The sequence below is a fragment of the Acanthopagrus latus genome, chromosome 8, assembly GCF_904848185.1.
Source record: "Acanthopagrus latus isolate v.2019 chromosome 8, fAcaLat1.1, whole genome shotgun sequence".
NCBI lineage: Eukaryota > Metazoa > Chordata > Actinopteri > Spariformes > Sparidae > Acanthopagrus > Acanthopagrus latus.
The window spans coordinates 2,530,634-2,554,076 of NC_051046.1; the positions used below are offsets into that span (position 1 = coordinate 2,530,634).

The following is a 23,443-nucleotide window of genomic DNA, read 5'->3' on the forward strand; positions in this document are numbered from 1 at the left end:
TCTTGTTGTTATGAGTCATTTTAATGCAGAAATGTTTTTATTATATCTCTCAGGACAGTCGTTCTACTGATCAAGCTGAATATTTCACATCACGTATCTGTTTACCTGCTGTCTGAAACAATGCACCATTCAACCGATACATTCACACACAAATCACCATTTTCATATTTCATATTTTACTACCTGAAAACCATATTTTTTTCTTCATTTTACGAGCACTCGCACTCTCTCTAATGATATTCTGCTGAGCTGGACTGTTTTCTCATCTAACACAGTTCATAGTCACGTTGAAACAACGAAACTGAAATGAATATGACACTTTATATACACGACCAAAAATTAGTTTGGGACATTTTAGTGTTTCACTTGATTGTTTAAAACATTTTGAAATAGGCACTGGGACATTTAAGGATTCAACAAATGCTTCGTAGTTTGGAGTACAGAGAGTCAGTGCGACAGTCAATGTAACATCAAACAACAACACAAGAAAAATTTAAAAATGTATAAATCAGAATCGGATCATCAATAAGGCACACCCGTTAATATCATATTATCGTTGCTCTACTCAGTGTGACTGACGGGAGTGATGATCAGCGGGGCAGAGTTTTTACCGTCCTGATTACTAGAGGGACTGAAGAACGGGTAGAGTCTCTCAGTGAAGCAGCAGCCAGTGATGGAGTAGAAAAGAGTGACAGCATTAACGTCAAAAAAGGAGACCAGACCCTCCTCATAATCCACAAACACCCCCACCTTCTCAGGCTGAGTCCTCAGAGGAATACGGTTTCCAGGCCCACCATTAGCTTTGTGTTCACTGGCATCCTTCCACCATATCGTCCAGAAACCATAAAAAGGAATCGGTCGGACTTTTGCCTTCCTGTCGATCGACTCTCTGACCACTCCAAATAGCCAGTCAGTCTTTCCTTTAACTTGAACCTCATAATAAAACTTTCCTGAATTGAAACTCTGCTTTGCTAAGACAGAAGTACTTAAAGAGAATCTCTCTGGGTTGTCTGGGAGATTCTGCTTTACATCAACATGTTTTACTTGTTTCCCATCATCAGACAGGATGAGTTCAGGATATGCTGTGTTGGGATCGAGTGTCACATCCACTGCATACTGCTGGACCCTCTTCAGCTCGACCTCAAACAGCCTCTTCATGTGTTTACCGAGTATGTCCTCCACCAAAAACACAGCTCTCGCCACAGACCCGTCACATGATGGACGGACGCTGACTCCTGTCCAGTCCTTGGTGGGTGGAGCAGTGTTCAGTGATGGGAAGCTTTGGAGGAGGTGGAGGTGGTCTTCAGACTGTGAGAGCTGCTCCACCTCAGAGCTTCTCTTCTCCAGCTCAGAGATTTCCTGTTCCAGCTCTTTGATGAAGCCTTCAGCCTGTTTCTCTGTCTCTCTCTGCTTCTTTCTGATGGTGTCGATGAGCTTGGTCAGGCTGCTCTCAATCGATTTCTTCAGAGCTCTGAAGACCTGAACACCTTCGGCTTCCTCTCTGTTTGCATCTTTCTTACTGAGCTGCACTGAGCGCTTCATCTCCTCAATCTTCAGTCGTCTCTTCTGGATCATCTGCTGAATTTCAGCGTCTCTCTTCCCCAGCTCGGCCTTCTTTTCTTCATATTCTTCTTTCAGAGGAACAACATCATGTGTCTTGTGATCTAAAACAGTGCAGAGCATGCAGACACACATCTGGTCGGTCTTACAGAACAGCTCCAGCAGTTTATCGTGCTTCGTACACATCCTGTCTTCCAGGTTCTCCACAGGGTCGATCAGCTGATGCCTTTTCAGCTGTTTAGCTGTCAGATGAGGCTCCAGGTGAGTCTCACAGTAGGAGGCCAGACACACCAGGCAGGACTTCAGGGCCTTCAGTTTGGTTGCAGTGCAGTCGTCACAGGGAACTTCTCCTGGTTTGGAAACTTGTTGCTCTGAGCTGCTGCTGCTGGCTTTCTGTTGAGCTGACTGTCTGAACTGAGCAGCCATCTCAGAGATGAATGTGTTGACCCGCAGTTCAGGTCTGGTGTTGAAAACGTCCTTACAGTTGGGACACTGACACGGGACATTAATATTCCAGTGTTGAGTGATGCAGGTTTTACAGAAGTTGTGTCCACATGGTATGGTGACTGGATTATTGAACACATCCAGACAGATGGAGCACAGAAACTGATCTTCAGTCAGCAGACAGCTGGCAGCAGACATGTTGACAGTCTGAGGAGAACAAAACTGGGGAAAAACAAACAAAAATGCAATTAGATATATTATATTTGACTAAAAAACTATGATAAGTGGAATATAAAAAAGTCACCCTTAGTTATTATCTTGGACCCAACTGATGTACAAATATTCTTAGAGAATGGCTCCACTCAAATAACTCAGGACACCTTTGGACGAAGATGGTTTCTGAATGTATGAGTTTGTATAACGGTCGCTTAGCAAGTGACAAGCTGAAGTGAGAACAGGCTGTGACGGAGCGCGTCTTCTCATGCTGTCACAAACGTGAGCTCTCCCTCCACAGAGCTGTACCACTGTAGATACAATCACTGGATGGCAACTCTGCACAAGACCCATCAAAAGACTTACGCATTAAAATCCTAAAAGACGCAGTAAACTCACAGTCGACAGGGAGCATTGTATTTTTCTCCCTGCTAATGCTAATGAGTCCTGCATGTGTTTGGCTGAGATTCATGATGTTTTGAACAGTGAATTGCAGTTTAATGTAACAGTAATAGTTTACAGATAGATAGAAACGTATGAAAGCCCAAAAGCTTAGTGTTTATCTAAAGTCAGCTTCAGAAAGTCAAACCTGTGAGAAAAGTTTTTTCTAGATATTCGATAAAAAGTCACAATTAGGAGGAGTAGAAATTAAATTATTTGGGGAATGTCGACTTTTTATGTTATAACCATGACTTTTTAATTGAATAACTAAAACTTATCTTTCAATTGTGACTTTTTAACCTCTTAATTATGGCTTTTACCTCATACTTTTCAAAATGTTCTCTCATATCTGTAACTTTTAACTAAAAACTACGATATTTCTAATAAAATCTCATATTTTCAACCATTCCTCTAATAATTACAACTTTTTTTTAATCAAATAACTAGAACTTATCTCCTAATTATTACCTTTTATCTCATAATCATAACCAACCAAATAACATTGCGAGCCTTGTGGTTCTTGAATTTAAACCATTCCAGAAACACAATGTCACCCCTCCATTACTGTAAAAACACACAGCGAATAATAATATTCCTGTTGTTTAGATCAACCATAGAGATAATATAGTTTTACAGTAGCCCTAACATTTTGAATTCCAGATCATTACTGACTTTAACAGATTAATCTTTAGCTAGTATTTATCTTTATCATCTGTTTTACTGGAGCATTTGAGGCAGTAAAGCTAAAGATGAATCACTTTCTGTATCCAAAGAGCTTTAGTGTGATAATAGAGGGCTGGAAGTATTTAATTATTATTGTGTGACTGTTAAAAAAGTGACTTTTCCAGCCTGATGTCGAAACAGAGAATCAGACACGATCAGTGTGGAGAAGGAAAAAGATGGAGGCTGCTCTGGGCGGTGGGACAGTTGGTGACTTCAGCCTTCAGTGTCTGAGTAGAACTGATGTTCACAGGTAAGACGAATTGTTTGGAAACTATGTGCTGTCACTCACCTGAGAATCTGCTGTTTCACTGACAAACACTGGACGTTTTCTCTCTGTACAGACACACTTGTCTGGACTGCAGCTCTGTCATGTCCGTCCACAGCAGAATTATCCCGCCATTATTATTTCGCCTCGCAGTTCTAAACGAAACGCACGAACACGGACATTGTTGTTAGCTAACAGAGGTCGTAACAGAGCTGAACAGAACCGAACCGAGCCGAACCGAGCCGAGCCGGGGAGACCGCGACACTGTTGTGTTTTGCTTCCGGAATAGTGATGGAGGTTGTTGTTGTTTTTTCACTCCAAAACTTTATTAACACTAGATAAAGCGACGAAGACACGCCCCTTTTCCGGTTTGACCCCCGGAAGCTTATTTCTGAAAAATAAAAATAATATATATACATATATATTTTTTATCCCGCTTGAATTGTGTCACGAGTCATACATGTGATATTTGTCTATTTAAAATATAATTTTCCACGTCAATAAAGTCTCAGTTTGTCAAAAGACTAATTAAATACAAGGCTGTGAAAATGCCTATTTATTAAGAACTAGTGCAGTGCCCATAGAAAACATGTATTCCTATAGAAATGTGGGAGGTTAAGATGCTTTTTCATGGATGGCCAAACGAGGCTGTGTTTGAAGGTGGGACGTCAGGGATATTTAGGTTTGTTGTGAAATACGATGTTCCAGGGTATAATTGGCTGTTTTTGACTACTTTTGATTTTACCATTATAATTCACCTTAAAAACTATTCATCTTTACCTTGTTGGTGTCATTATTTTCAGCACAACCTCACATGTGTGACTGTATAGTTATTTTATTATATATTATCATATCAATCAGAGTGTCACTGTGACACATCAAACAAAAACATCGACAGAGAGAAATGCTTCATCAGATTCTGAAAAAAAAACAAATATAATCAGTAAATATACATTTATTACATTTAATGATGTGAATTTTTCTGTAGAAAATCAAATGTTTGTTTTCACGCCCATTATATTTTAAAGTTATGTTCTTGCTCATCACCCCAACACACACTGCATACACCAACAGGTAAACTGTGGTGGGTGACTTGGACGTTTTAAATGCATTCTGGTGTCACAGTGCACTCGTCCTTGCAATTGTATCTGGCATTTCTGATATTTCCCACAACCAGTAAATGCGGCATCAGCAGCCAATGAGCATCCAACTAAGAAGGGGGCTGAGACCACAGATGGTTTAAATTCATCTTCTGAAACCAAACGTGTTCATCAGGACCTCTCTGTCATCCAGCAGACATCTGGAACCTGCAATGTTCTGTCTTGAAAATAAAAAAAACATGTAAAAGTATTAAAGGAGAGAGAAACAGACTTTGATTATTATTTTTTTTATAAATTTTATGCTACTTTACCTTTGTTAAAAACAGACATAAAACACAACACATAAGCACAAACAAGTCAAATAAGAACACCACTACTCCAGAACATTGTTAGTCGGGTTGATAGCATATGAAAACACGTATGTGGACAATTAATCATGTAGCTTATTAATATAGCGCCCTGCTAATTTGTTTTATATGGGTTTGTTATATTTATTTCAGTTGGTAAACTGTTCTGATGTGGGCCTATAAATGTATTGCTGCTGTTAATATTTGAGTGGTTCATGTGGAGAGTGAAACAGAAATGTCTTATGTTTTGAAAGGCCTTTGAACACCTCAGGCTTCTGTTGTTTGGGTTCTCATTTGTTTGGGCAGCTGTCAATCATTTTCTCTATTGTTGGGGATTAACCTGTCGGATTGTTAGAGGGGCGGGACTAGAGGGAAAGCCCGGGAAACGAGGAGCGACAGAACCCAGAGAGAAGCGGAAAGATGCTAAGTCCGAACAAACTGTCGAATAAGTTTATGAAACAGTTTTATTTACTGTTATCAATCGGGAGTTTATACGAGTGTTTGCTCATGTTGTTAAGAGTGTAACCGAGCGTGTTTTAGAAGTGAGGGCTCGTTACTGCCGCTAACTGAAGGCAAGGATGGGAATGTTTGCTAGCAGTTAGCATCGCCAGTTACTAATCAGGAGAAGCAGCGGACGAGGTTGGACATTGGACGTTACCAGGAGCTGGTTCAGGACGGAGGACAGAACCGAGCCTCGGAACGGGTCTCCGGTCACGTCGCTGCCTCTGGGAAGAGGCTTTGGAGTAAATTGCTGGATCGCTTTTCCTGGTTCTGGTGTGAGTATCCTGACTTGCAAGGTGGATTTCTATATGAGCTCCAGGATGCCTCCATTACAGGTACCAACAGAAACACTACATAAACCCAGAGTGTTACTATATTGAAGGTTTCTGATATTAGTGTATTTCTGTCATGTGGTGATTCAAAACAAAGTAAAAAGATGAGAGCTACAAGGTTTAGATATTAAAATTGTTTATTTTTTACTAAATTCTTGTCATGTTTTTCATGCTGATGGTATTTATATTAAATAAGAACTATAGTTACAGTTAAAGTAAACTGCATGGGAAAATGAATGTTCAATAACAGTATAGTTGCAATTATTAAACTAACCAGACCTCTCTGCAATTTAGCCAGAGTGATTTTCAATGTGTGTTAATTATTATAAAACATCCCAAATTATACATTTTAGTAGCTCTCACCAGTTCGCTCCCATGCAGTCTGAGACATAAACGAGGTATTCATGAAAATCATAGAACACATTTGATTGAGAGGGCGAAATCAGGAAGTGGGAGAACTTTCTCCAAGCTAATTTGTTTGTGTTTTGCTTGCTGGCCGACCTGAACACGGTTCAAGAAACAGAATTTCATTAGGCTTCTATCAAAGAAATCACAAGAGAGGTGCCATGATACCAGTCCATATGCTGCAGTGCGTTGGGAGCTTTGTTGCAGTAATATTTGCGTCTGAGACGCTGCGCCCACCTGAGCTCCACACCTTCTGGATCAACCAACTTGATCAGTTGTCATATTGTGCCTTGTGACACAACATATCCTCTCTGAGTTGCAGGTAGGTGTAACCAGCGACATCCTTTCATTTGTACATTACCAGCAGTTTCAGTTTGCACGAATGCAGCCACCTCTTCCATGCTTGTGTGGTTTTTCCTTATGAACAAACGCAGTTTCTCTTCTCTTCAAAGTCCTAATACTGACAACTACACTGTGTTTATGACAAATTTCTGGAGGCAGTCATATTCAATGTTGGATGTCTTCTCAACTGGTTGACTTTCATTTTAAAATGGCAACTTAAATCTTGAACTGCATAATGAAAATAATATAACTTGCAGACATTTTTTTTCTCACCCTTTGCCCTAATACTCTTCTGTATGCTTCAGCATCAGACTGTAGTTCTTAATTAAGAGCAGGTCCTCATGTGGACACAGGCTGCAGTTTGATATGAACTCCACTAGAGGGCGTCCTCACATCTCACTTATTCTCTACAAACCAGTTGGACAGGTTGAGTTCACATCAGCTGCTCAAACCTTCAATAACACAACAACATCTTACACTACAACCTCTCTCACATGTGATCTGATCTGGGAACAGCTAATGGTGTTTTTAATCACATGATTTGGTCGTCATCAGAAGCATCAGCTGCAGAAAACAGTAAAAATCACATTTCTGATTAAGGTAAGAAGAAAAAATCTTTATTTTACTTTTCATCATTTTAAAAACAAAATGAATGAAAATTAAATTAAATTTGTCTTATCCATGAAATGTTCTTCAGCACTTTGTGCCAGTGTGCAACACTTCTTATATAAACAGTGATCAGAACATAAAAAGGTTTGAATTTGGCGCCCACATATTTAAGGAATAGAAAACTTTGATTTTTAACAGTTCTTAAGAAAAATAAAGAACATTACACCATATTCTGAAAAAACAACAACATAAAAACCAAATATAATCAGTAAACATACATTTATTATATTAAATGTTGTGAATCTTTCTGTAGACAATCAAATGTTTGTTCTACCCAGTATGATTTACAGGAGAGATGATCAGAGGTGCAGAGTTTTTACCACCACCATTATTACAGGGACAGAAGTACGGGTAGAGTTTCTGAGTGAAGCAGCAGCCAGTAAAGGAGTAGATAAGAGCTGCAGCATCAACGTCATAAAAGGAGACCAGACCCTCCTCATAATCCACAAACACCCCCACCTTCTCAGGCCGATGCTTCAGAGAGAGACGGACTGGAGGGAGAGTCCAAGCTTTGTACTCATTTTTATTCCTCAAACATATCGACCATTGACCATTCTGAGGAGTCGGATTGATGCTTCCCTTCCTGTTGATCGACTCTCTGGCCACTCCTAAATCCCAGTTAGTCTTCTCTTTAACTTGAACCTCATAATAAAACCTTCCTGAAGAGAAACTCTGTTTTGCTAATACACAGCGAGAAGTATCAAATCTCTCTGGGTTGTCTGGGAGATTCTTCTTTACATCATTATCATGAACTTGTTTTCCATCATCAGACAGGATGAGTTTGGGATGTGCTGTATCAGGATCAAGTGTCACATCCACTGCATACTGCTGGACCCTCTTCAGCTTGACCTCAAGCAGCTTCTTCATCTGTTTACTGAGCGTCTCCTCCAGCTGATTCACAGCTCTCACCACAGTCCCCTCATATGAAGGTGGACGGATGCTGACTCCTGTCCAGTCCTTGGTGGGTGGAGCAGTGTTCAGTGAGGGGAAGCTTTGGAAGAATTCGAACAGGTTCTCTTTAGAGCTTGAGAGCATCTTCATCTCAGAGCTTCTCTTCTCCAGCTCAGAGATTTCCTGTTCCAGCTCTTTGATGGAGCCTTCAGCCTGTTTCTCTGTCTCTCTCTGCTTCTCTTTGATGGTGTCCATGAGCTCGGCCTGGCTTCTCTCAACAGACTCCTTCAGAGCTCTGAAGACCTGAACACCAGCTGCTATCTCTCTGTCTGCATCTTTCTTACTGAGCTGCACTGAGCGCTTCATCTCCTCAATCTTCAGTCGTCTCTTCTGGATCATCTGCTGAATTTCAGCGTCTCTCTTCCCCAGCTCGGCCTTCTTTCCGTCATATTCGTCTTTCAGAGGAACAACAGAATGTCCCTGGTGGTCTGAATAGGTGCAGAGCATGCAGACACACATCTGGTCGGTCTTACAGAACAGCTCCAGCAGTTTATCGTGCTTCGTACACATCCTGTCTTCCAGGTTCTCCACAGGGTCGATCAGCTGATGTCTTTTCAGCTGTTTAGCTGTCAGATGAGGCTCCAGGTGAGTCTCACAGTAGGAGACCAGACACACCAGGCAGGACTTCAGGGCCTTCAGTTTGGTTCCAGTGCAGACGTCACAGGGAACTTGTCCTGGTTTGGAAACTTGTTGCTCTGAGCTGCTGCTGCTGGCTTTCTGTTGAGCTGACTGTCTGAACTGAGCAGCTATCTCAGAGATGAACGTGTTGACCTGCAACTTCGTTCTTGTGTAGAAAACCTCTTTACAGTTTGGACACTGACACGGGACGTTGTCACTCCAGTGTTTAGTGATGCAGGTTTTACAGAAGTTGTGTCCACATGGTGTGCTGACTGGATCAGTGAACACATCCAGACAGATGGAGCACAGAAACTGATTTTCAGTCAGCAGACAGTTGGCAGCAAACATGTTTACACTCTGAGGATGAAATGTGAGAAAAAGAAAACTAATTAGATATCTCTTGATCAAATGTTTCAAAAGTTTGTGCAACTCAAATTAGCGCTGCGATTGCCAATGAGTTTGCATCTGAATGTGTAAGTTTGATGCTCAGTTATTATTATTAAAACATGAGGAAACTTTAACCTCCACGTGCTCATGGAACAAAAGTAGATAAAATTAAGAGAAGCTAAAGACAGAAAATATAGAAACAGAGAGAAGCAGGAGAAGGAGGTGATGTTTTTGTGGATGTTAATATTGATGTTAATGCAGTCAAACTCACTTTCACAGGTTGTTTTATGCTCAAGTTTCAATTCAAGTGTAAGGACACAAACCAAATCTCCTCATCCACTATTTTGCTAGCATTGCAGTGATCATATGTTGTTTATTTAATAACAGTTTAATAACTCATTTGTCATTGGCTGAAATAGTTCTTTAATCATTTATATTTGAACCCTGAGTGGAACTTTCTGTCTGTGTAGAGCTCAGGTTTTGTGTTAATACAGATTTCTGAAACACAGAGAATATTTTCAGCAGGACAAAGTCACACAGCATGTAGCTGCAGACACATTAAAGAAGCAAGGACAGGGTTATAAGTTCAAGGTTTCTGACTACTTAGAGGAGCTGGTGGTTTTCTTATTTATTTAGGTGTGCATTTATTGTATTTATGGGTTGTGGGTAGTGCCCTTGGTGGGGAGGGGAACTCTGACCTGCAATCTGCTGCATAGGAGGTGGATTTAGTATATTGATAATATTGTTTGTTGTGTTTTCTTTTCACATATTATGTTGTTTGGTGTAAGATCAATGACAGTTGGTTTGGTTTGGTTTGCAGCTAGAGAACCACTGCTTTTGTTAAAAGTTTTTTCGTTGTTTGTTGTTGTGGTTTGAGTATTATTTATTTTGTATTTGTTTCCACATGTTCTGTAACGGCCTGTGTCCAGACGTGGGACCCAATCTGTTACTTTTGGCTAAATAAATGAATTATATTGGTCATTATACACTGTCCAGTGTTAACTGCTTAAAAGTGTGTTGGAGCCGGTGGTTTGTGGCAACACGGTGCTACAGTTCTTACATAAAATGTGGGTTTTTTCATCTATGCTGATTTCAAACAAAGTCCAAGAAAGCTGCCCAGTGTGGTTCATCACAGCAATCAAAAAGTCTTTGATGGACAGCAAATTCCAAACCCAAAGATTAGGGTAAATTGCAAGTTATAGATGTACGAAAAACTGCACCCCTAGAAAACCTTCATACATTTGTCACCACGGTGACTCTGGTCACTCTGATTAGATGGATGACACACACAGATACACACACTCAGGTTAATGTTTTATCATTTAAGACAGGCACATTGTGCATGTTTGTTGTTTAACTAATTGTCAAACATTTTCCTGTAATTTTATGTAAATTATGAACTACTTCTGACCTCCTGCTGAAGGTTTCCACCTTGATGTGTATAACATTCTTACGTATTATCCCAAAATTTTCTTTGAGAAAACTCTACTGATGTTAGGATCCACACCACTGACACTGTTCTTATTTTAGCCATCAGTGTTAAGTTTTTTCGAAGTGGAGCATAGAAAGATGCTTTAGTGTTGGCACATGCACAATAAACCTAAATAGATGTGTATTTTGTAGTGTGGTCTCAGTTTTTATCTATACAATTATTGTTACAATTGACCCCAGGTTGTGTTACAACTTACCCTGGTAGTGGGATAGGCTGTAACAATGGCAGTCCTTGTATTTGACATCAAAAACTAAATTCTGTTATATACAGTAGTTGAAGAAGTTAAGAACATTGCTGTTTTTAATAGACAAATGATGGTATCTGAGTGCCCTACCACAAACATTCTGCAAGTTATAGGAGCTGAGACAAAAAGTGTTAAAACTATCTCTGGTCTCCCCTACTGTTTAACAGCTACATAAGTTGAAAACAGCAATTTTGTACCATTTATACACAATATAATACACTCCGATAATGTCGGACACTGTTTATCTGGTGTCTTTGTTATGGTTGGATTGAGCTGCTGTGCTTTACAGTAAAGGTATGTGGTTTAACAAACTCAATAAATGTCAGGTATCAAGCATGATGTTTTAATAGCATCAGATACTGTTTATAACTCAATTCAACCAAATATTTCTGCAGTTTGTCTTTGTGTTGCTTTGTACTCACCAATGTTTGTCAGAGATTCTGCTGTCTTGTTGAGACACTTTCCTGCAGAGAAAAACACAGAGACTCTTCTTGACTGCAGCTGTGCTGTCACTCAAATTTTCACGGTCATTTGAGGACATGTGACATTGAGGCTTCTTCTCTTTCAGTGTTGCTCCTCCTCTCAGTGCTGCTCTGTGAGCTCTAAATGGTAAATAGATATAGCTTGGCACTAGGATGAGTTTTTATTTTAGTTTCTTATTATTTTTTACAATGGAAGTTTACAGCAGCCAGTATATTTATTTGCTACTTCCATTTTCCATGCATGATTTTGAGAATCTTACGTGCAGACATTTAAAGTCTAGGTCAGGGGTCAGCAACCTTTACTATCAGAGGAGCTATTTTGCCCCCATTCCCTCACCATAAAAATCTGTCTGTAGTCACAAAACATATTTGTGTCTTATAATGAAGGTAATGCAACCTAGAAAGTCTAAATTAGCCTATTGAGATTATTAACAGGCCCAAATGAGCATTCATTTATATTTTCACATCATATGGCAACTTTCGCAGTGTGCTACTTATGCTTACAGTAGACCATTAAATGGAGCTACTGTCTTGAACAAGGCAGGTTCTCAACAAAACAAGCCACCAAAAGAATCAAACCAAAGAAGCACAAGATAGCAAGTGAGTGCAGAAAATTTCAGACATGGTGAGAAAATGAATATTTCTTGAGGGAAGTCAAGGGAAGGTGTGTCTGTTTGATTTGCAATGAAACTGTTGCAGTTGCAAGATAATGTACGACCACACCATGAAACCAAACATCAGACCTAAACGTTCGACACTGGTGCCGGGAGGGAACAGAATCCCAAACAAATGGCAGCTAGCCTGCTAGCTCAACAACAGTATTTTTTCTGTGCTAACAAAACACAAGAACATGGTATAATAGCCAGTTACGATGTAGCTCAACTCGTTGCCAGACATGGGAAACCTTTCTCAGATAATGACTCCATAAAATAGTACCTCACGAAAGTTGCAGGAATAATGTGGCCGGAGACAAGGCAGGAACTTTAGCATGTCCAGAAACACAGTTGTGCAGTGAATCGAACACTTGTCAGCTAACGTAAAACATCAAATGTCAGATAAGGCTTATTTTTTTACTTGTACGCGATTGCATGTGATGAGTCCAAAGGGCACAACATTTCAACCATTCCTACATTAGATAGGATCAACTCTGGCAGATTGTTTGAAAACACAACATGAAAGAAATATCAAGTGTTTTTTTTCTTATAGTGATACACAAGAATGAAAAACAGATTGTGTGTGAGCTGCAAAACTATCATTGAACAATCGTATCTACAGTTAGAGGACAAAAGAGATAAAAAAGATTAAAGTAAAATACCATTTATTTAGAACATTTCATAGGCTGAAACTGAACAATGATTGGTGGAACATTCAGAGAATCACCATGAATTCTGTTGTTATGCTGCCATCACTCCGGGTTGACTTTGAAACTTTCAATAAATTATTGTTGAAAGGACTCAATGTTGATGTTTTTTTGCTTTCCAGTACCTTCGGGTGGACCTGTGTATATAAAAGAAAATTTAGGTTAAAAAATGAATTTGCCTCATGTCTTGTTTTTGATGAAGATTATTGATTTCTCATGCGTTATTAACTGATTTGGTTTTAACTCAGTCTTGAAGAAATATTTAGTCAGGTCATTTTATCAGTGTAGGTCAGTGTACTCCCACCAACACTCCAGTGTTCAGCTCACTGATGAGTCTGCTATTTCACTTTTCTGCTGCTTTCCAAACTGTTCAGCATCTTTTCTCTATGTGACAGGTAAAAAGGTGAGGACCCAAATACAAAACACCAGGGAGGCAGGCAGGTTTAAGAACAAAAGTCAAGCTTTTTTCCACTAAAAGTTGATTAAACCAAAAACTAAGAATCCAAAAACAACCAAGAGGCCTAAAACCTGAAAATACAAAGTAGAAACACAAATGCTAAAACAAAGTATCAACCAAGAGGAGCAAAGTACAACTCAGGACAAAACAAGAGGAACAAAAACAACAGAAACGTGACACGGGAGGATAGTAGAAGACACGTGAATGGGTTCAGAGGAAATACAGGACAAACAGACAAAGACATCAGGATGCTTGTAATATTAGATAAAATTAAAGTGGTTTTAAATTACAAGTTTACTCAACAACAGTGAGATGAGTTTATATCTTGTTTAATGTAAAATGGGAATCTGTAAACATCAAATCAAGATGTCAGACAGATGTAGTAGAGTAAAAACTACAATATTTCCTCTCACAGTGTTGGAAAAGTAAAATAGCCTCTAGAAACAGAAACGTACAACAAGTTAAGTGTTGTGCTTTTGAAGTAAATGTACTTAATTACCTCCTGTCTGTGACTGTAACATTTCAGTGTGTATCTGTTCCAAACACTTTAGAGTCTGTGATCCATCACAGCAACGGATCCCTCTGCACTTCACTGCTGTTCTCCAAAGTGTTGAACAGCTTTTCTCTGTCTGAAACATTCTGATTATATTTATCATGGCAACTGCAAATCAGTTGCTTGTAGTGCAGATGAGAGCTAGTCAAACACAGTATTTCTTTTATAGAAGTACTTTATTGCTTGCAAGCAAGATTCCCAGGTCAGCAGCGCATAGATGATGACTGAAGAGAGCCAGTCTCTCCTCATCCTTTATAATAGCAGCAACCAATTCACACATTTGCAGCAGTCACAAGGTTACATGTGATTTCACTTAAAATAGCTTTCTACCATCTCCACGTCCAAATTTTGTTTAAAATAAACTTAACATACACATACAGTCCATAGTTTGTGTCATACAGCAACCATTGTCAGAACACATATACACAGAAAAGGTTAAACGAACACCCATCAGGATGAACTCCTTAACCAAGTTTATATTTAGGTTAGTTTTAACAACATTTGTCAAATTTCATATGAAAGAATAACATATCAAAATGATATAAATGATTTGTGCCCTCCCCAAAATCATTACCCTATAACCATCATGGCAAAAATGTACAGGCACAAAAGAAATGCCATTAAATCACCGTGCATCAATTTTTTGTTCTGCTTTTTTTTTTTTTTTTTTTTTTCCATAAATCACTTAAACAACTTCAGACCTACTCTAAATTCAAACTCAAAAGGCCAAGGTGTAGGGCCACGGACATGGCCGCCGTGGCCGCTGTGAAATTCCTAGCTTGTGACTGTCAAAAATACAAGAATTTTATGCATCAACCTACAATGGGAAAATGGTTGAATCTGGTGAAATACAGTAAAAATGTCAAATGTCAAAAGCAGTTCTCATAAAAATAAAGTTCCTTACACCATATCAACCAGACTGATACTGTGACACATAAAAAAAAAAGATAAAAAAACGGGAAAAATATGCTTCATCAGAATCTGATGAAACAACAATATACAAACCAAATACCAAAATTTTCTGTAGAAAATCAAATGTTTGTTCTACTCAGTGTGGCTGTGGAGATGATCAGAGGAGCAGAGTTTTTACCACCATCATTAGGACATGGACCAAAGAGTGGGTAGAGTTTCTGAGTGAAGCAGCAGCCAGTAAAGGAGTAGATAAGAGCTGCAGCATCAACGTCATAAAAGGAGACCAGACCCTCCTCATAATCCACAAACACCCCCACCTTCTCAGGCCGACGCTTCAGAGAGAGACGGACTGCAGGGCCAGCACAAGCATAGTACTCATTTTCATTCCTCAACCATATCGTCCAATAACTATTCTGAGGAGATGCTGTGATTTGTCCCTTCCTGTTGATCGACTCTCTGGCCACTCCTAAATCCCAGTCAGTCTTGTCTTTAACTTGAACCTCATAATAAAATCTTCCTGAAGAGAAACTCTGCTTTGCTAAGACATTAGCACATTTATCAAATCTCTCTGGGTTATCAGGGAGATTTTTCTCTACATCACCATGTTTAACTTGTTTTCCAGCATCAGACAGGATGAGTTCAGGATGTGCTGTATCAGGATCGAGTGTCACATCCACTGCATACTGCTGGACCCTCTTCAGCTCGGCCTCCAGCAGCTTCCTCATCTGTTTACTGAGCGTCTCCTCCAGCTGATTCACAGCTCTCACCACAGTCCCCTCATATGAAGGTGGACGGACGCTGACTCCTGTCCAGTCCTTGGTGGGTGGAGCAGTATTCACTGATGGGGAGCTCTGGAAGGTGATGAGGCTCTCTTTAGAACCTGAGAGCTTCTTCACCTCAGAGCTTCTCTTCTCCAGCTCAGAGATTTCCTGTTCCAGCTCTTTGATGAAGCCTTCAGCCTGTTTCTCTGTCTCTCTCTGCTTCTCTTTGATGGTGTCCATGAGCTCGGCCTGGCTTCTCTCAACAGACTCCTTCAGAGCTCTGAAGACCTGAACACCAGCTGCTATCTCTCTGTCTGCATCTTTCTTACTGAGCTGCACTGAGCTCTTCATCTCCTCAATCTTCAGTCGTCTCTTCTGGATCATCTGCTGAATTTCAGCATCTGTCTTCCCCAGCTCGGCCTTCTTTCCTTCATATTCTTCTTTCAGTGAAACAACATCATGTGTCTTGTGGTCTGAAATACTGCAGAGCATGCAGACACACATCTGGTCGGTCTTACAGAACAGCTCCAGCAGTTTATCGTGCTTCATACACATCCTGCATTCCATGTTCTCCACAGGGTCCATCAGCTGATGTCTTTTCAGGCCTGACATCGTCAGATGAGGCTCCAGGTGAGTCTCACAGTAGGAGGCCAGACACACCATGCAGGACTTCAGGGCCTTCAGTTTGGTTCCAGTGCAGACGTCACAGGGAACTTGTCCTGGTTTGGAAACTTGTTGCTCTGAGCTGCTGCTGCTGGCTTTCTGTTGAGCTGACTGTCTGAACTGAGCAGCCATCTCAGAGATGAAAGTATTTATCTGCAGCTTTGGTCTGGTGTCAAAACCCTCTTTACAGTTGGGACACTGACACGGGACATTTTTATCCCAGTGTTTAGTGATGCAGATTTTACAGAAGTTGTGTCCACATGGTATGGTGACTGGATCAGTGAACACATCCAGACAGATGGAGCACAGAAACTGATCTTCAGTCAGCAGACAGCTGGCAGCAGACATGTTGACAGCCTGGTGATGGAAAGGGAAAAAAAGAAAACTGTAATTAGATATTTCTTGATTAAGTGTTCATAAACTATTTCTTCTGTACTATAAGTTGGCTACTGTTAAGTTCTGTTGTTGTTCTCCACCCAACCGAGGTACGAAGTCACTCAGACGTTGGTGAAACTCATGTAAGTGCTGTGACAATGAGTTTTCGGTCTGCATGTTAACGCTTGAGGCTCACTGTCACTATTAAAACATGAGCAAACTTTAGCCTTTAACAGGCAAAGCCAGCCTGTGTTTGAACGGATGTTTTCCTGAGATTGCAAAACCATTGCTGGTATGCCTCAGGCACAAGCTCATACATATGGAGAATAGCACTCTTGACTCTGTCATAACTCAGGCTGTCCTCCAGCGACAGAAATGAACAAGCTTCCTGAGCCTTGCTGGTTAGCTTACACTGTAGTAAAATGGCCCACACATCCCTTGGCCAGTGTAAAGCAACTGCAAGACGTTCGAACGCACTGAAACAAGACTACCGGACACTGCCATGAGAGCTGACCGTTGCCGTCTGCAGCTCCAGCTGGTGCATCTTAATAGCAGTCTCTGCCTCCACCTCCAATCTTTTGAGCTCCAACTCCCTCTGGAGCTTAAACTCTCGTTCCTCCCTCCTCTCCTGCTGGTCTAATTGCAAACAAGCTATCCGGAGCTTTTACCCAGTATCTAACTTTGAACTACAAGACAACTCGACTGAGTGGTTCAAATCGAGGCAACAGAAACGGCCTAACCAGGAATAGGGTCCATCGGCCACCGCCAGCCAACACGATAACACTGATGTCTGATGCCACACACAATTATTACCCGTACAGCGATGCGAAAACCAACTCCTCAGATCCTAGGGGCCTATCATAACTTTACCTGCTTATCTTCTAGAGCGTGCGTGGCTCGAGGCAACTTGAAAACCTTCCATCAGCGGCCAAGGCCGTGAAACACCTTCCTCCAATAGGGAACATTTTGCCCGCCTAGGATTGCCCCGAAAATAAAAAAGGCAATGGAAAGGCTTATTAACAACCAAGATGGACACTCACCTATTGTCATCCACAATAGCAATGGCTAAACACTGGCACACTGGACGATCAGTACTCACCACAGCAGCTACCGCAGACGCATAACTTTCACTAGTTTTTCAGGCTTCTTTAACAATCCCCGACAAGCCCCCAAAGACTCAAGTGTGGCACTCCACACACTGGCAAGGAGGAGGGGGGAGTATGAAGGTGGCACCCGAATAGAACAAACATACACAACACAAACACTCCCACAGCACTGCGGCTGTGACAGTCTGCTAAAGACATAAAATAAACAGAGAATCAGGATGAGGAGGTGGTGATGTTGTGGATGTTAATATTGATGTAGATGCAGTCAAACTCACACTTCAACATTGTTGAAGCCTTGAAGTGATTTTTATTGATTTCAGTTTCAGTTCAAGTGTAAGAACACAAACCAAATCTCCTCATCCACTATTTTGTTTGCATTACAATGATCATAACGAATACAAGATCGTTTATGTCATAACTTAATTACTCTATCATTTTTTGAAATAGTTTTTCAATTATATATAGTTGTATTTGAGCCCTAAGTGGAACTTTCTGTCTTTTTGGAGGTCAGGTTTTGTGTTAATACAGATTTCTGAAACACAGTGAATATTATCAGCAGTACAAAGGCACACAGCATGTAGCTGCAGACACACTAATGTACCAAGGACAGGGTTATAAATCCAAGGCTTCTTAATTAAGTGTTTAACAGCTATGTAAGTTGTAAAAGAGTGACTTTGTTCCTTTATCAGCAATAAAATGCACTGTTGGATAATTCAAAGGTCATCTAAGCTAGGCTAGTTAGCCTTTAGCATACTAGTTTATCTGTGTTTGTGTGTCGTTGTTATGGTTGGATTTAGCTGCGGCCCTTTACAGTAAATGTGTGCGGTATAACAAACTGAAGTACTAAGATGTTACAGTATCCAGACTGATGTGTCAATTTCCAGTCAAAGTGGGTAAATCAGCTGAGGCCAAAGCTAGCTGTGACTGTTTTCTATCTAACTTCATCCAGAGTTCAGTCACTGTGGTTTGATTTCGACCTGTTTTGTTATTCTGACAAACTGAGCATGTTGAAAATGGTACATTTTGATGGCGTAAAAAATGGTAATAAAGGTATAACAAAGTCAGATACTGGTTTTAACTCAATTCAACCAAATGTTTCTGCAGTTTGTCTTTGTGTGGTCGTGTACTCACCAGTGTTTGTCAGAGATTCTGCTGTTTTGTTGAAGAAAACCAGATGGATTCAGTCGAAGTTTTCTTCAGAGAGAAACACAGAGACTCATCTCGACTGCAGCTCTACTTCAGTATCAGGAAATGCTTCTATATTTTTTTTATCTCTCAGCTGCTCCTCCTCTCAGTGCAGCGCTATGATTTTATTGCTGTATTGTAAAATGTCTTGACATAGATTTGAAACAAGTTGAGATTTTAATCTTAGTTTATTGCTCTTTTTTCTACAATGGAGGGTATACAGCAGCCAAAAACAACCAGTAGGCATCAATCCAAAAAGTGCAAAGTGAAACACAAAAAGCTAAAGCTAAGTATCAACCAAGAGGAGCAACGTACAACTCAGGAAAATCAAGACGAGCAAAAGCAACACAAACATGACACAGGAAGCTAGATGAAGAGAAGGCAAGTATCAAATATCTCTGGGTTTTTTGCAAAATTCTTCTTTACATCACCATGGTTATAGCTCAGTGAACTACATCGTCTCTCTCAACACACGTCAGCCACACTGAAATTGCCTCCAACTTTGTACAGTTTCGGCACTAAAAGAGATGAAAATCACAATAAATCTGATCATATTGACCACAGACATATACAGAGACGCCGTATTGATTGTACTGGCCTGTTACCAAGATATGTTAGTGTGTCTGCCATATTGGATGTGGCAGGTTTGTCCTGTAAACAAATACAAGGGAAAACTGTTGGTTTTCTGAATAAGAAGCACAAACATTTACAATGAACTGATGTTGTTTTTAGATTCAATGATTTATATTCATGTAAGTTCTAATAATGACATCAGTAAGACAAAAAAAACCTCTGCAAATCAAAATGAGACACTGCAACTGGTGGAGAGTCTGCTTTCTCTTCTTTTAGCAGTGAAGTGAAACACTGCATGACAGAATATTATATACACTTATTTTACTGTGTAAATTTGCAGGAGGGTGATAATTGATTGATGACAATTATGTTTGCCAAGTTAAAAGGTAACTCTCCGATTCTAGAAAGTCTCAATTTTTTGGAATTCAAGTATCATCTAGTTTTGTGTTAAAGTGCTCAGTGAACTACATCGTCTCACTTAACACACATCACCAACAACCAGATGGCCGTCAACTCGTTACGGCAAAATTATAAAAAGATGAAAATCACAATAAATCTGATCATATTGACAACTGTAGTTACGTGTCTTAACTACAGTTACAGTCTTATATTTAATTTGTTTAATGACAGACTACTTTCCTAAGTTGATGAAATATCTTTTATTTTGACAAGCATCATATTTGTAATTCACATCAAAATTCAGAGGGGATGTAAATAGTATTTGTTCATCTCCATTCACTACCATACAAAGTTTTTTTCTGAAAAAACAAGCCCCACGAGGCAAAAAGAAAGGGATCGGACTTCCTTTATTTTAGAAGTATTCATTACATTTTGCTCCTCTGTTGTCTAACATAAAGTGGCGCAGTAAATACTTAAAATAACAAGGAACTTAAAAAAGAAGTGAGGGTCGTCATCATTGAATCTCACTTAAGGGCCACAACACTAACAGCCAACATGAAGAAACCCAGAAGAGTCCAGAAAAAGATAAAAACCCACTTCAGACAGTCGGTTACTGAATCAAACACATAACAGATGTGATCCAACTGATCCCTCTGCACTTCACTGCTGCTCTCCAAAGTGTTGAGCAGCTTTTTTCATCAGCTGAAAACAATGAAAACATTTTTTGATGAAGGCACAAAAAATCTTTTTCATCATTTTTTAAACAAAATAAGAGAAAATAAAACTACATTTGTCTTATACATAAAATGTTTTTGCAATTTGTTAGCAAGTAAAAATAGTTAATTAAACGAAAATGCTGATTATTTTTTGAATACTTTGTTTCTGATGATTTAACGGAAAAAATAAAGTTCATTACATCATATCAATGAGAGTGTCACTGTGACACATTCAACAAAAACACTGACAGAGAAAGATGCTTCATCAGATTCTGAAAAAACAAATATAATCAATAAACATACATTTATTACATGAAATGATGTGAATCTTTCTGTAGAAAATCAAATGTTTGTTCTACTCAGTGTGATTGCCAGTAGAGATGATCAGAGGTGCAGAGTTTTCACCACCATCATTAGTACATGGACAGAAGTATGGGTAGAGTTTCTGAGTGAAGCAGCAGCCAGTAAAGGAGTAGATAAGAGCTGCAGCATCAACGTCATGAAAGGAGACCAGACCCTCCTCATAATCCACAAACACCCCCACCTTCTCAGGCTGATGCTTCAGAGAGAGACAGACTGGAGGGTCAGCAAGAGCTTGGTACTCATTTTCATTCCTCAACCATATCGTCCAGTGACCATTCTGAGGAGACAGTTTGATGTTTCCCTTCCTGTTGATCGACTCTCTGGCCACTCCTAAAGTCCACTTAGTCTTCTCTTTAACTTGAACCTCATAATAAAATCTTCCTGAAGAGAAACTCTGCTTTGCTAATACACAGCGAGAAGTATCAAATCTCTCTGGGTTGTCTGGGAGATTCTTCTTTACATCGTTGTCATGAACTTGTTTTCCATCATCAGACAGGATGAGTTTGGGATGTGCTGTATCAGGATCAAGTGTCACATCCACTGCATACTGCTGGACCCTCTTCAGCTCGACCTTCTTCATCTGTTTACCGAGCGTCTCCTCCAGCTGATTCACAGCTCTCACCACAGTCCCCTCATATGAAGGTGGACGGACGCTGACTCCTGTCCAGTCCTTGGTGGGTGGAGCAGTGTTCAGTGATGGGAAGCTTTGGAGGAGGTGGAGGTGGTCTTCAGACTGTGAGATCTTCTTCACCTCAGAGCTTCTCTTCTCCAGCTCAGAGATTTCCTGTTCCAGCTCTTTGATGAAGCCTTCAGCCTGTTTCTCTGTCTCTCTCTGCTTCTCTTTGATGGTGTCCATGAGCTCGGCCTGGCTTCTCTCAACAGACTCCTTCAGAGCTCTGAAGACCTGAACACCAGCTGCTATCTCTCTGTCTGCATCTTTCTTACTGAGCTCCACTGAGCGCTTCATCTCCTCAATCTTCAGTCGTCTCTTCTGGATCATCTGCTGAATTTCAGCGTCTCTCTTCCCCAGCTCGGCCTTCTTTCCTTCATATTCTTCTTTCAGAGGAACAACATCATGTGTCTTGTGGTCTGAATAGGTGCAAAGCATGCAGACACACGTCTGGTCGGTCTTACAGAACAGCTCCGGCAGTTTATCGTGCTTCGTACACATCCTGTCTTCCAGGTTCTCCACAGGGTCGATCAGCTGATGTCTTTTCAGCTGTTTAGCTGTCAGATGAGGCTCCAGGTGAGTCTCACAGTAGGAGGCCAGACACACCAGGCAGGACTTCAGGGCCTTCAGTTTGGTTCCAGTGCAGACGTCACAGGGAACTTCTCCTGGTTTGGAAACTTGTTGCTCTGAGCTGCTGCTGCTGGCTTTCTGTTGAGCTGACTGTCTGAACTGAGCAGCCATCTCAGAGATGAACGTGTTGACCTGCAGCTCAGGTCTGGTGTTGAAAGTCTTTTTACAGTTGGGACACTGACACGGGACATTGTCACTCCAGTGTTTAGTGATGCAGGTTTTACAGAAGTTGTGTCCACATGGTATGGTGACTGGATCAGTGAACACATCCAGACAGATGGAGCACAGAAACTGATCTTCAGTCAGCAGACAGCTGGCAGCAGACATGTTGACAGTCTGAGGATGAAAAGTGAGAAAAAGAAAACTAATTAGAAATCTCCTGATTAATTGTTCAATAAACAATTATTCTTGGAATATGAGGAGTCATAATGAGCTCTGTTGGATAAAAATGTGCCCTGGATACACCTCTCAGTGGTATGTCATGTCTGCCCTGCTGGAAAAACCAGCAGGGTGTGTAGAGCTCAGGTTTTGTATACAAAAGTTCAGAACAGGAACAGTTAAGCTGAAATGACAGAATTATGAGTTTGAAGTTTCTTACTTAAGTGTTAACAGCTGTACAGGTTGTAAAACCACCATTTTGTTAAATAACATGAGACACTGTGCTCTGAGCTCGGCTAGTTAGCTTTTAGCAGACTAGTTTATCTGTGTTTGTGTTTGTTATGGTTGGATTGAGCTGCTGTGCTTTACAGTAAAGGTATGTGGTTTAACAAACTCAATTAATATCAGGTATCAAGCTCGATGATTTAATATCATGAGACAGATCAGTCAAAGTGGGTAAATTAGCTGAAGCTAAAGCTAGCTGTGACTATGTCCTATCTAACTTTATCCAGAGTTCAGTCACTGTGGTTTGATTCGGACCAGTTTTGTATTTCTGACAAAATGTACATGTTGAAATTGTCTGTGTACTCACCAGTGTTTGTCAGAGATTCTGCTGTTGTGTTGAGAAAGTTTTCTTCAGAGAGAAACACAGAGACTCGTTTGGACTGCAGCTCTGCTGTCACTCAAACTTTCACTTTCATTTTGGGGGACATGGGACTTGTAGTTTTTTCTCTCTCAGCTGCTTCTCCTCTCAGTGCAGCTCTGTGGGTTTATTGCCTCACTGTGAAATAATGTTGACACATGTGAGACAAGATGAGATTTTAAT

General features: G+C 40.4%; 5 protein-coding genes and 1 long non-coding RNA gene across 11 annotated transcripts in view; 1 reads left to right on the forward strand and 5 right to left on the reverse strand.

Annotated features, from left to right (window-relative positions):
- On the reverse strand, positions 1-18,970 carry LOC119023941 (E3 ubiquitin-protein ligase TRIM21-like). Of its 2 annotated transcripts, none has more exons than XM_037106257.1 (2): positions 18,835-18,970; positions 1-2,211 (listed from the first exon to the last, which is right to left on the reverse strand). In XM_037106257.1, the coding sequence occupies exon 2, from the start codon at positions 2,200-2,202 to the stop codon at positions 562-564; it is 1,641 nt and encodes a 546-aa protein (XP_036962152.1). In that variant the 5' UTR covers positions 2,203-2,211; positions 18,835-18,970; the 3' UTR covers positions 1-561. The 2 variants fall into 2 exon arrangements, with proteins under 2 accessions (XP_036962152.1, XP_036962153.1); XM_037106258.1 differs by lacking the exon at positions 18,835-18,970 and adding an exon at positions 3,671-3,807 and having other exon boundaries at positions 1-2,226.
- LOC119023946 overlaps positions 5,460-23,443 on the forward strand; it is a 50,670-nt gene continuing 32,686 nt past the window's right edge. For 4 of the 5 annotated variants that reach the window (XR_005076368.1, XR_005076367.1, XR_005076370.1 and 1 more), the window contains exon 1: positions 5,460-5,929. This is a non-coding gene — a long non-coding RNA (uncharacterized LOC119023946). Of the gene's footprint in view, positions 5,930-6,443; positions 6,654-23,443 lie in introns of all 5 variants that reach the window. The other variant, XR_005076371.1, reaches the window with a different exon arrangement.
- Positions 7,269-12,072, reverse strand: LOC119023939 (zinc finger protein RFP-like). Its single transcript, XM_037106255.1, has 2 exons — positions 11,457-12,072; positions 7,269-9,268 (listed from the first exon to the last, which is right to left on the reverse strand). Exon 2 carries the CDS (start codon positions 9,257-9,259, stop codon positions 7,613-7,615), a length of 1,647 nt encoding a protein of 548 aa, XP_036962150.1. The 5' UTR covers positions 9,260-9,268; positions 11,457-12,072; the 3' UTR covers positions 7,269-7,612.
- On the reverse strand, positions 14,539-18,961 carry LOC119023937 (E3 ubiquitin-protein ligase TRIM21-like). Its single transcript, XM_037106253.1, has 2 exons — positions 18,835-18,961; positions 14,539-16,579 (listed from the first exon to the last, which is right to left on the reverse strand). The coding sequence occupies exon 2, from the start codon at positions 16,568-16,570 to the stop codon at positions 14,918-14,920; it is 1,653 nt and encodes a 550-aa protein (XP_036962148.1). The 5' UTR covers positions 16,571-16,579; positions 18,835-18,961; the 3' UTR covers positions 14,539-14,917.
- Positions 14,539-23,443, reverse strand: part of LOC119023935 (E3 ubiquitin-protein ligase TRIM21-like) — a 25,772-nt gene continuing 16,867 nt past the window's right edge. The window contains exon 2 of the mRNA XM_037106248.1: positions 14,539-14,923. The gene's annotated coding sequence lies outside the window, so the exon portion shown is untranslated. The remainder of the gene's footprint in view (positions 14,924-23,443) is intronic.
- LOC119023942 (zinc finger protein RFP-like) lies at positions 20,907-23,238 on the reverse strand. Its single transcript, XM_037106259.1, has 2 exons — positions 23,210-23,238; positions 20,907-22,575 (listed from the first exon to the last, which is right to left on the reverse strand). Exon 2 carries the CDS (start codon positions 22,564-22,566, stop codon positions 20,932-20,934), a length of 1,635 nt encoding a protein of 544 aa, XP_036962154.1. The 5' UTR covers positions 22,567-22,575; positions 23,210-23,238; the 3' UTR covers positions 20,907-20,931.